Source organism: Nuphar pumila, chromosome 1 (genome assembly GCF_984573655.1).
Source record: "Nuphar pumila chromosome 1, dmNupPumi1.hap1.1, whole genome shotgun sequence".
Classification (NCBI taxonomy): domain Eukaryota; kingdom Viridiplantae; phylum Streptophyta; class Magnoliopsida; order Nymphaeales; family Nymphaeaceae; genus Nuphar; species Nuphar pumila.
The window spans coordinates 21109063-21122402 of NC_143249.1; the positions used below are offsets into that span (position 1 = coordinate 21109063).

The 13340-nt window shown below is 38.9% G+C and overlaps 1 protein-coding gene across 4 annotated transcripts in view; it reads left to right on the plus strand.

The window, feature by feature from the left end:
- Positions 1-12856, plus strand: part of LOC149848293 (aminodeoxychorismate synthase, chloroplastic-like) — a 43597-nt gene extending 30741 nt beyond the window's left edge. For 2 of the 4 annotated variants that reach the window (XM_089988515.1, XM_089988588.1), the window contains exons 10-14: positions 667-746; positions 853-955; positions 10900-10982; positions 11153-11800; positions 12160-12856. In XM_089988515.1, coding sequence (XP_089844641.1) covers positions 667-746; positions 853-955; positions 10900-10982; positions 11153-11800; positions 12160-12670 — 1425 coding nt within the window. In that variant the 3' untranslated portion in view covers positions 12671-12856. The remainder of the gene's footprint in view (positions 1-666; positions 747-852; positions 956-10899; positions 10983-11152; positions 11801-12159) is intronic. The other 2 variants (XM_089988663.1, XM_089988739.1) reach the window with 2 other exon arrangements.
- The last annotated feature ends 484 nt before the right edge of the window (positions 12857-13340 follow it).

A 13340-nucleotide genomic window follows, 5' to 3' on the forward strand; every position in this document is an offset into this window, starting at 1 on the left:
TGAGCTTCACGGGTATGGTGGTGACCACTTCTCGTTCATCCTTCATAGGTACAAGAAGAGAAAGAGCGAGAAAGATAGAGAAATAGAGATGAATAAGAAGAGAATGAGGGCAGAATTCTTTTGGGCACCACGAGTCTACGTCATACGATCCACGATCTCACGTCCACACGAGCTTGCTTCTACCACGATAAAAGAGGCCAATACAAATCCCACAAAGAAGGAAAAGCACAAAAGCCACTTAGGGGCTTAGAAGAACACACACAACAATTTAAAAATATGTTTATTCACTTGAAAATGCATACAAAATGTATTAGAATACAAGGGGGTCAAAAACCCATATTTATACACAAGGGGAAGTAAGGAGCTCCAAGATATAGTTGTTGGGAGGCTCCCTAATGGCTAGAAATCTAGCTGTTGGGAGCTCCCAACAGCTATATAGCTGTTGTAATTGTCAAGGACAAGAATGCCCTTGACAATACAACAAAGTACACAAAAAAATGACTCCCTAAGAAGAGGTGACACCTATACAATGGTCAAAAGACCAAAATACCCCTGAACTATATATATATATATATATATAAGAACATATACAACTACCTATATTCTAACAGTTACATCTCTCTCTCTCTCTCCCTCTCTCTCTCTCTTTCTTTGGCATCTGTATAGAGAAGGGCACGCTTCTCATTTATGGGTGGAGTTGGTGGTCAACTGTGGAAACGGTTCACATTTCGTGTATCAAATAAGGAGTATGTTTCTGGCAGCATATTATTTTTATTTTAACATTGAATTAGTGTTTTATTTCTCTCCAAAACTGCTGGTATAATTCCTCAAGATTTGGACTGACTTTTTCAGTGATACAACTGCTCAAGGTGGTGGATACCTTTCATTTGAAGATGCTCGTGGCATAAGTGGAAGCACATTTTTAGAGAATGGTTTCCTTGATTTTCTTGAAAAGGTTTTTTTTTTTTGCATATGGCTTGATTAAAGTTGTTTTCACATATGGGTGCACGTAGGTACTTTGACTATACTGTAGTGGTGATTGATGGTGCAAGTCTTTCTATATTATTATTCTTGCTTCTTTGAATCTACGAACTGGATCAAGTAAATCATGCTATTCATACATGGCCTTGTATGTCAAGAGGGCATAGTTGCCTTGCATTACATCTAGTTTTTTCTAACTAAAATTTCTTGAGCATACAGTATCTTTTTGTTTTTGTGCAGTCCAAATTCATTTTATACCTTTTGAACTGATATATTTTTAATGCGGAAATTTGCTTTTCCCATACATGGATATCAATTTACTTATTATCATGTCCGTTAAGAAAATCTAATTTGGCTCTATCAATGCATTAGAAATGATTTCCATCACTGAATAAATTTTGTGTTTCTTATGGTTAGGCATGCTATGAAAGTGTTATTGGATATTGGGTCTCAAATTGAATGCAGCTTGTCTCTTGATGTCCTGAAATAAACAAGTAAATTATTTTATATAGTTGATTTGTTCTCCATTTAGGTAGCTGTCGTGCTGTCAGTAGTGATTATACATTATGTAAACCCCGGTTTTTCAAAGAGAAAAAAAAAACTGGACCCGGGTTGGATCCGGATCCGACTCATATCCAGACCCGAGTCTTTTCCCCCTCCCGTGCTTATAAATAAGCACCAGGGGGTTTCCCTTTTACGCAAAAAGGGAAACCCCCCACTCTCTTCTCTCACCCTGCGTCTTCCTCTCCGGCTCCCCTCTTCTCTCTCCCTTTTTCTGGCCACCCGATGCCGGCAACCCCCCAGCCGACCTCTTTTCAGGTGAGCTCCCCTCTCTCTTCGCTTATCTTGTCTCCCTCTTTTCTCCTCAGTATCGCAGGGGAGGGGCGCCGCCCCCTCCTTGCCCTCTGTCACCTCGGTTTACAGGGAGGGGCAATGTTAAAATGTAAAACTGTACATATATGTATATATAATAATATTATATTATTATATATATATATAAATACATTTTTAATTTCTTTCTTTTCTGTATTTTTTTTCCTTTATTTTTATTTTTTGTCTTTATGTCATCTAGTTCAGTTTGAACTAGAATGACTGTTGCTAGTCAAGTCCTGTCCAGACTTGACTAGCAATAGAGCTATTGGACTGACACATTCCAACAGCTCTTAATAGAGCTGTTGGACTGACACATTCCAACAGCTCTAAATAGAGCTGTTGGACTGTGCCCAACAGCTCTATTGAGTCCTCTTTCAGCTGTGTATATAAAGGGGTGCAGCCCCTCTTGTATTTCACTCCAATGCTTCTTAAGCAATTGGTTTTTCATATCAATAAAGAATACATTTTTATTTTTATTTTGTTTCCAGTTATACCCTTTTTAAGGGTTATGCTTTAGTGTCATTCTTGACACTTGCTCTTGTTAATCAAAGCTCGTGTTTCGAAGATCCCCATTTCATTTCATGGTATCAGAGCCGCGGAAGTACTAAATCTTGAGGAAAAGCTGCCTCGGTTTCGGTGCCCGTTTGCAAAAGTGTTCGCCACTTGAAGAGAAGTGTTTTATCACTTCATTGGAGAAGATTTCACATCTTGTTGTATTGTTTTTTTTTTTCTTTCTTTCTCATTTTCCTTCTTGTTTCTCTTCTATCCCTATTCTTTCTCTCCTTGTAATCGATGGATGACAATGATAAAGTCACCATCATGCCTATGAAACTAAGCGATACGAACTATGTAACATGGGCTTCAATCATGAAGCACCATATATGGGGAAAAGGCTTATGGGGGATTGTGGATGGTTCCGATTCGGAACCTAAGCTATCTCTTACTAAAAAGGAGGGAGATAAAGACGTCCCTCTATCGGAAGAAGAGAAAATCAAGGCTATTGCCTCATACGAGAAGAAATGGAAAGAATGGAGAATATCTCATGCGAAGATAATGTCATGGCTTATCAATAGCGTTGACATTAAAAAATGCTCAAGTCTTGCCAAATTTGATCATGCCGATAAGGCATGGGAATACCTTAAGAATATGTATTCCCTTAAAGATATTGCACACGTGTGCAACCTCCAAGAAAAAGTTCGAATGATGACACAAGGAGACAAAACTATTCGTGAATATTACAATGGGTTGTCCGAACTTTGGGAAGAACTTTCCCTTTTAGAACCAAAGTGACATTGTGCCGAAGACATCGAGCTTCGTCAGAAACAACTCGATGTTGAACATTTTTACCAGTTTATCACTGGATTAAGGCCGGAATTTGAAACCACTAAATCGGCCCTACTTCACCGGGAAAAAATTCCTTCTATTGTTGAAACTATTGAAGAGTTAACAATGGAAGAAAATCGTCTCCGGAAAGGTTCTTTAAAAATTGAAGATGATTCCGTTTTAGCCGTGTCTAGACCAGGGAATCATGTTCGATCATATAGGCCTCCTCACTTTAACCGACAAAATGGTGACTATGATAAGAAGAAAGTTATTTGTCATCACTGTCATGAACCGGGACACTAGAGGCCACAATGTCCTAAACTTAAGGAGCTGAGAGAAAAAAGAGCTGCAATTGCTGGATCGGAGCCTAAAGATCAGGATGCACCAGTTTCCCTGGTCCAACTAATGGAGATCCTTCAACCTCTCATTAAAGGTGCCTCTTCCTCATCTGAAGCTTCAACCGGCGCAGCAGCCTCATCTTTTTCTGATTTAGGTAAAATTTCTTGGCTTCTTGACTCTGGTGCATCTTTTCATATGACCCCAAATAATCAAAGTCTATCCAAATGTGTTAAAAATAAAACAAGTGTGTCAAAGGTCTTTACTGCTGATGGGACTTCTCTTGAAATAGAAGGAATAGGAGATTTTGAAAAAATTTATAAAACAAAAATTTTTTTATTTCAGAAATTAGACATGTTCCCAAATTAAATTTAAATCTTTTATCTGTATCTCAAATTTCTGATTATGGGTGTAATATTTCTTTTTCTTCTCATGGTTGTTGGGTACAGGATCGCCAGTCAGGCAAGCTGATTGGGGAAGGCCATAGAGAAGGAGGACTCTATTACATGGATTTTTTGGAAATGCCGAAGAAAGCTTTTTGTTATAATATTCAAAAAATAGAGTTGGAACTGTGGCATAAGAGACTTGGTCACCCACATATAGCCAAAATCCAACATTTTCCAAATCTAGGGAAATTTTGTAACTCTGAATCATTTGATTGTAAAGATTGTATTCTCGGCAAAATGAAAAGATTACCATTTCAGAACAGAACCTTTTTCTCTTCAAGACCACTTGAATTAATACACTCGGATGTTTGGGGTCCTGCACCAGTAATTTCTAAAGGAGGATTTGTTTACTATGTTATTTTTGTCGATGATTTCTCCCGACATACGTGGATGTACTTTCTCAAACATAAGTCTGAAGTATTTTCATACTTTCAAACTTTTCATAATATGGTTAAAAACAAATTTCAAAATGATATTACTATTTTTCGCACAGATTCAGGGGGAGAGTTTTTATCCACAGATTTTCAAAATTATCTTAAATTGCATGGCATCACACATCAAAGATCTTGTCCTTATACACCTCAACAAAATGGACTGGCAGAACGAAAACATCGCCATATTATAGAAACCACTAGAACTTTATTAATAGCAAATCAAGTCCCTAAAGACTTTTGGGCAGAAGCTGCCTTAACTGCCACCTATCTCATTAATAGGATGCCATCTTCTTCGTTACAAAATATCACTCCCATTGAAAAACTTATGAACATTTCTCCAGACTACTCTAGATTAAGAATATTTGGGTGCAAATGTTTCATATTTACTGACAAAAATGATAAACTTTCCCCTCGTGCGATTCCCTGTGCCTTTTTAGGATATGCTGAAAACCAGAAAGGTTATAGATGTTTTGACTTCAAAAATAATAAACTATATGTGTCTAGAAATGTTTCCTTTCTTGAAAAGGAGAGCTTCTTTGATTTTAGAAAATTAAAAGACGTCACTGAGTACTCCTTTTTGCTAGATCTAACATCAACATCTGATGAATATGACCTTGATTGTAACTTTGATGATGACCCAAGAATTATTGATCTTAATGTTGAAAATGAAGAAGTTCATAGAGATACTAGTATTCAATATTCCAGGCGACAAGAGTCTAATACTCCATGTGCACTTGAGAAATATTCTAACATTCCAACTAGACAATCATCCCGAATCTCGAGGCCTCCAGAAAAGTTTGTATCATACGAGTCTTTCTCACCCACATATAGGGCAGTTATTGCATTAATTCACTCATATGAAGAACCATCCACATATTTTCAAGCAAAAAATGATATCAAATGGATAGAAGCCATGAAAGTTGAATTAGATGCACTTGAAAAGGCTTCTACATGGAATATTCAAGATCTTCCTCCAGGGAAGAAAACTATAGGATGTCGATGGGTTTATAAAATTAAAACCAAGAGTGATGGTACTCTTGAAAGATATAAAGCCCGTTTAGTAGCCAAAGGTTATGCCCAAGAATATGGGATTGATTATGAAGAAACCTTTGCTCCGGTGGCTCGTATGACTACTGTCCGAACCTTAATTGCCTTAGCTTCTATCAAAAAATGGTCTATTTTTCAAATGGATGTCAAAAATGTTTTTTTAAATTGAAAGCTAGTTGAAGAAGTATATATGGAACCCCCTCCTGGTCTAAGTATTCCTAAGGGTAAAGTCCTTCGCTTAGAAAAAGCTTTTTATGGACTTAAACAAGCACCAAAAGCTTGGTATGATAGGTTTAGTCGTGTTATGATTGATATTGGTTTTCAATTCTGTTTAACTGACACTGCTTTGTTTATTAAGAATTCTGATGCAGGGATCATTGTGCTTCTTCTCTATGTGGATGATATGATCATCACCGGAAGCGATAAACAGGGAGTTGAAACAATCAAAACACTTCTTAAATCTCATTTTGAAATGACTGATTTGGGCTTGTTGAGATATTTTTTAGGCATTGAAGTTGCTTATTCTCCTAGAGGATATTTATTATCTCAGACTAAATTTGCTTTTGATATTGTTTTCAGGTCTGGTATTACTGATGATAAGAAAGTTGACACTCCAGAAGTTGTTAATGTTAAAATGAAGATTGATGATGGAGAACTTCTTGCAGACCCTACTCCTTACAGACAGCTTGTCGGGGCACTTTCCTATCTATCCATTACCAGACCAGATATAGCACATGCTGTTCATACAGCAAGTCAATTTCAACATGCTCCTACTTCTGTTCATATGGGAGCAGTCATGCGTATTATCAGATACATCAAGTCCTCTCTTTCACGAGGACTTTTCTTATCTTCCTCTTCTTCTCTTGATTTAATTGCATATACTGATGCTGATTGGGGAGGTGATCCCAATAACAGACACTCAACCACTGGCTTTTGTGTCTTTTTAGGGGAATCATTAATCTCGTGGAGGTGTAAAAAGCAGCAGAAGGTATCTCTCTCATCCACCGAAGCTGAATACAGAGCCATGGCAACCACGACCATGGAAGTAGTTTGGCTCCGACGACTGCTTGCTGACATGGGAGTTGAAGCAACAAAGGCTTCACAAATGTGTTGTGACAACAAAAGTGCGATCTACATTGCCAGTAACAGAACATTCCACGAACGCACCAAACACATCGAAATGGATTGTCACTACGTCAGAGAGGAATATCTACACGGGATAATTGATCTGCCATATGTCACTTCAGAATATCAGTTAGCAGACCTCTTTACAAAGCCTCTCGCTGCTCCCCGATTTCACTTTCTCTTAGACAAACTTTCACTCATTGTACCGTAAGTTTGAGGGGGAGTGTTAAAATGTAAAACTGTACATATATGTATATATAATAATATTATATTATTATATATATATATATATATATATATATAAATACATTTTTAATTTCTTTCTTTTCTGTATTTTTTTTCCTTTATTTTTATTTTTTGTCTTTATGTCATCTAGTTCAGTTTGAACTAGAATGACTGTTGCTAGTCAAGTCCTGTCCAGACTTGACTAGCAATAGAGCTGTTGGACTGACACAGTCCAACAACTCTTAATAGAGCTGTTGGACTGTGCCCAACAGCTCTATTGAGTCCTCTTTCAGCTGTGTATATAAAGGGGTGCAGCCCCTCTTGTATTTCACTCCAATGCTTCTTAAGCAATTGGTTTTTCATATCAATAAAGAATACATTTTTATTTTTATTTTGTTTCCAGTTATACCCTTTTTAAGGGTTATGCTTTAGTGTCATTCTTGACACTTGCTCTTGTTAATCAAAGCTCGTGTTTCGAAGATCCCCATTTCATTTCAGGCAACACCTCCTCGCAGTTTCGTCTTCTCTCTGTCTCCCTCTGTCTCCTTGGTTTCGCAAGGGAGGGGGCGCCGCCCCCTTCCTTGCTCTCTCTCTCTCTCTCTCTCTCTCTCAGCTTCGCAGGGGAGGGGCACCGCTCCCTTCCCTCCCTCTCTCGCTCTCTTTCTCAGGACAGCCGGCAGGAGGGCATACTCTCTTGCCGTCACTTGGGTTTTCTGACTGGCAGGCAGGGGCGATGCTCCTGCTGTCTCCTTTTTCAGGTCGGTGGGCAGGGGCGCGGCCTCTGCCCTCCCTCTCTGTCGGTGGGCAGGGGCACAACCGCTGCCCCGTGCCCTCCCTCATTTTTTTCAGGCTGGCGGGCAGGGGCTGCGCCCCTGCCCCCTCCCGCTTTCAGACAGGCCGGCAGGGGCGCAACCCCTGCCCCCTCTCTTTTTCTTCTGTTGTCGGGTAGGGGCGCGACCCCTGCCCTCCTTTTTTCTTTCGAGGATGACGAGCAAGGGTGCAACCCTGCCCTCCCTTTTTCAAGTTTCGCCCTTGGTGACCCAAATGCAACATATGATTCTTACTTTTTTTTGCAGTACGACTAACCCATTAGCACACCCCATCAACGCAACAGACTCTATGCGCACACCGAGGCACGAGACACTGATCACCTACGCCCGAAGACGTCAACAACTCCGACAATCTTCGAGGTAGGAAAAAGTTGCACAATGAATAATAAAGGACAAATCTTAAAACTTGTGAACTAAACAATATATATATATATATATATATATATATATATATATATATATACATTACGCATTTAATTCAAGGACACAGTTTTGCGATCCTTGTCCTCTTTCCTTTATGTCATTTACTTTGCCGCCGTGCTTTAGTGCACAGGCTATTGCTTATGCACTTAATTCAAAGACGTAGTTTTGCGATCATTGTCCTCTTTCCTTTATGTCATTTACTTTGCCACCGCACTTTAGTGCACAGGCTACTGCTTACGCATTTAATTCAAGGACGTAGTTTTGTAATCCTTGTCCTCTTTCCTTTATGTCATTTACTTTGCTGTTATGTTTTAGTGCACAGGCTACTGGTTACACATTTATTTAGTTGAGGTACAGTTTCATACCTCATGCAATGCTTACGCAATTATTTAGCTTGATGTGCGGTTTTGTACATCGAGTCTTACTTTATACATTGCCGTCACGCTGCAATGTGTACAAGCTTGCATTGTTATATATGTATTATTCTTAAATAAACGTAACCTCGTGGGACGTGTAAGAGCGTATCCAAACCTACTTGTTTCCTACTTGCTATTTTTCAAAAGACACGGGTGTGCGCATTGGCGCTAGAGTTTTAAAGAAAAAGGGATTCCTTGCGAGAATCCAGCTTTCCAAATACATAGTTTTTGCAAAGCAAATTCTGCACACTTGGGGGTTGCCAAATTGCAACTAAGTTTTTTCAAGCCGGCACATTATGGTGAAATGTTTTACAAACTCAGTTTTATATCCGATATGACCCAGATATCCTCGGTTGGGGCATGAAAATGTGTTTGAACGGGGTTTCTGCTGAGAAACCCGTACCTCTTTTATCGTAAGGAGTATCGCGAGACATGCAAAGCATGTTGATACTACGATAACTGGATGAGAGATTCCTGAGAATCTCGTATCATGCAAATTGCATAATGTTATAAAAATAGTTGGAAAGACCAAATCATGTCAAACTAAACTAAATAGTTGCATCGTTTCTTTTATGAAACATTGAGTTGGGGTTTCTATTGAGAAACCAATGCCCCTTTTATCGTAACCGTACTTTTAGACAAACACATGTTAGTACTACGATGATTGGATGAGAGGTTTGTGAAAATCTCGAAGTGTACGAATAGCACATTGTTGAAATCACATAATGGTGATGATCGCCTTCACAGGCAAGATGCTCGAGCTGGTTTGAAAGACTAAAGCATATAGAATGAGTCGTCAGTTAAATAAAACCTGACGCACCCATTCGCTTCTTGTTTCCGTCAAGGGAGATGATGGATTGATATTAAAACTTCGTTGGACATGTTGTTAACAACCACCCCTTGGGCAAATGACTCGGTGTCCCCAGTCATTGGAGTTAGGGGACAAGACTAATATAGATTATACTACGTCGTAGATCCCATGGGCTTTTGCAGAAGTTGGATGCATCCGTTGCCACATATGCCTTTGGAAAATCCTCTCTCGGTCATCGACCGTCCCCTTAAGAGCGGACTCAGCTAGCTATCCGGGGTATCGAAAATACATGATATAATAAACCCCCGAATTAGTCTCAGTTGTTTCTACGTTTCGCGTCTGTGCGTACCCGCAAGACAACTAATATCAAAACAAAATTATCTTGCTCACATCACTTGTTGAATTGCGTATTATGTGTGAATTAACTGCATATGCTAGAATTGTTTATATTACTGATGAATTGTGTATCATGTATGAATTAAATACATATGCTAGAATTGTTCTATGTTGTCAAACTTGTGTACCTACCGTTTTTTCATGAAACTGACCTATCTTATGGGTACATGTTATGATTAGGTTTATGAAACGGGCGATGATGCGATTGCAAGATGGTTTTAAGATCCCACTGTTTTTGCCGATATTCCGCGTCCTAGATACATTTTGAGTTTTGCATTTTGTATAAAGGTTTCTTCAGGAAATCCCATTTTGTATAAACTTGATATTTTCTTCTTATACATAGGGTTTCTGATGCAGCGAGGGGATCGACTTTCACGGGCACTAGGGTGTGGAAATGGAGATCACGACTTCCATGATCGTGCAATGTGCAGAAACACGATGAATGAGCACCGAAAATGACGGTGCTTGTTTTCTTTTTATTTCAATGAAGACTTGAATCAACAATCGAATGAAAAAGTAACGGAGAAAATAAATCAACAAAGTGAAGAGAATAAGAATTCAAGCTAAAACTGCTGAAAACAAGAAAAAAAACTCAAAAAGAAAGGCTGCGGTAATTCTCAAAAGTTCTCTGTCGCACGCAACCCTAGAATGACCTATTTAAAGGCTTCAAGTGGACCCGGGTCTCGGGTCCGATCTTGGACCCGAGACGTCATCATTCTGGAGCTGGATCGATGACGCTCTGGGTTGTTCATCGTCTGGAGTAGGTACGCAGGGTCACGTCCCTGCGCCGATGCACCTTACCTGCGATCGGATCCAACTCCTGGGTTCGATCGTCCATCCCCTTTGGATCGGGTTCCCTGGCCATGCCTTGGTCACGTGGTACAGACCCGATCCGGTCCTGCTCTGCATCAGTTTCTAAATGATTTGTGAAGATACAATCTATTGTAAAATGAAGGTTTTACGCTAATGCGCCCAAGGTTGTCGACTTGTTTTTTTTCTTTTCTCAAAAATCGTTTTCGCTGATTCACAAAAACAGAAACTCTGAAAAGCAAAGGATTTTCTAGCCTCTTTCAAGCTATTCTAAAAGTTTATAAGTTCAAAATTTTGGTGCGTTATACATTATATTTATGCTTTATGTATTTTTATACTGTACATACTATTATCATCTTCTGCACGTCCTTTTGAGACTTTGTTGTATGTATTCATATTGTTTATCGTATGACGTTTTATTAGGAACTCCTCTCATTTCGCTGTCAGAAGGAAGAGTTTGAAGGATTGCCTTTTGACTTTGTTGGAGGATATGTCGGTTTCCTAGGGTGAGCTTTTCACTTAGTTCTTATATTTTTCTTTCTTTTTTTGTTCACAAGTTTCAAAGAAATAATTTTGATTCTAAAAGAAAATGCTCATAATCTGACATACTTTGGGTATTTCTTTTGCAAAGTTTATAGTTTATGATCCATTAAGTCTGATCGACTCATTCACACAGATATGGTATCATGGAGGAATGTGGCATGACCCCTAAGTCTCATATTTCTGAAACTCCAGATGCGTGCTTCTTCTTTGTTGATCAATTTATTGTTGTTGATCATAGCAATAATGATGTCTACATCCTATCTATATGCGATAATGCTTCCACATATACCAATGGAGGGTTGCATCATGTCCAAAGTGAAAGATCATGGTTGGATGAGATTGAACTGAAACTTCTTAGGCTAAAAGCAGTGACAACTAAGGACAAGAAGATGCAGTTGCTTCCCTTGACATCGACGCATTACAGAGAAGCCTTTAGTATGGAAAAGTCAAGAAGTCAGTATTTGAAAGATGTGGCGAGATGTATGAGGTATATAAATGATGGTGAAAGCTATGAGTTGTGCTTAACGATGCAGATTAAAAAAAAGATCAAAAACATAGATGCTCTTGGACTATATTTATATTTGAGAACAAAAAATCCAGCCCCTTATGCTGCCTGGCTCCACTTTTCTGATGAAAATTTGCTCGTTTGTTGTTCTTCCCCTGAAAGATTCTTACGGTTGGATCGTGATGGTGTTTTAGAAGCAAAGCCAATTAAGGGCACCATCGGCCGTGGTTCATCAAGAGAGGAAGATGAACATAATAGATTGCAACTACAATACAGGTGAAAAGAAGTGCTTTTCAATTCAGTTCATCAATAGCTTAACGACTTTGCCTCAGGTGTTATTAGTTGTATATTCAGATCGAGTGAATATATCCTTGATACTTTGATTTTAATCGAAGACTTATGATACAATATATATCCTTAGTATGTTGATTTTAATTGAGGTATCTTTCCTTGACTACATCTGTTTTAGTTAAGAAACTCCTTGCTCATGGCTTCATGCAAATGCTTGCTATGATACCTTGGCGGTATCTTCATAGTCTTCATTTTTTTTTCGTGTGTATAGATACCTTTCTGTTTTAGAAGTTTTGTTTTTGTAAATATGGAGTTTTATTATTTGTTTCATGGTTTATTAACAGTGAAAAGGACCAAGCAGAGAACTTAATGATTGTAGACCTTCTGAGGAATGATCTGGGCCGAGTATGTGAACCAGGTTCAGTGCATGTGCCACATCTCATGGAACTGGAGACATATGCAACTGTTCACACACTGGTGAGTACGATTAGGGGCAAAAAAAAGGTGGACACATCACCCGTTGCTTGTGTTAGAGCTGCCTTTCCAGGAGGTTCAATGACTGGTGCACCAAAGCGGCGATCAGTTGAGATCCTTGATTCTCTCGAGGACAGTAGCAGGGGAATTTATTCTGGCTGTATTGGATTCTTCTCTTATAACCAAACATTTGATTTGAACATTGTGATCAGAACCATTGTTATCCACAACGATGAAGCTTCTATAGGAGCTGGTGGGGCAATTGTTGCTTTGTCAAAACCAGAAGATGAGTACGAGGAGACCATGTTGAAGGCATCTGCCCTCATGAAAGCTATAGTTGATTATGAAAAGCAGTCTGAGAATTTCAGATCCGATGCTTAAGGGAGTGTATGTTGTAAGTCATTTTCTATTTCTATTTTAGATAATTTAAAGATCAATTCATGTTCTGCTATCCGGCAGTTATCAATTCATATTCTGCTATCCGGCAGTTATACGATAAAGAACCTAAACATCATTTGTTCTGTACAGTTGTAATAAAGAATATGCCATAGATATTTGGTTTGTTCACCATGATAGCAGATGACTCTGTTCTGTGTGCTTGAGTTGAGGAGAGTTTCAGTAACAGCATTCAAATGCAGGCTTGGGATCAATTTGTTCATCATATCTGTATGAGTCGGTTCCATTGAACCACCTGAACCAGCCTGTATCATCTGAGTTCCAAGGGGTGAACTCTCAACCTTGTTTTGTTTGTGGAAGTAGCTGATGCAACTTGCAGGGCCAGAGTTGGTGTGCCAATGGATGAAATGAGCCTAGTAGCTCAACCCACTTCCTGGGTGAGCGCCTCAGGCATTTGAAAGTTACTGCTATCTAACAAGCCGATCCCAAGGACGGTCCATTCTAATACGTTTTTGAGCTGAATTCTATTTGATGTACAGCACATAAACAACAAACGCACACACAGACAATTTTTTAATCAATAATTATTTATTTATTAATATATAATAATGTACTTTTTTTGAATTATGATTAAAACCTATTAGAAATGGTAGAG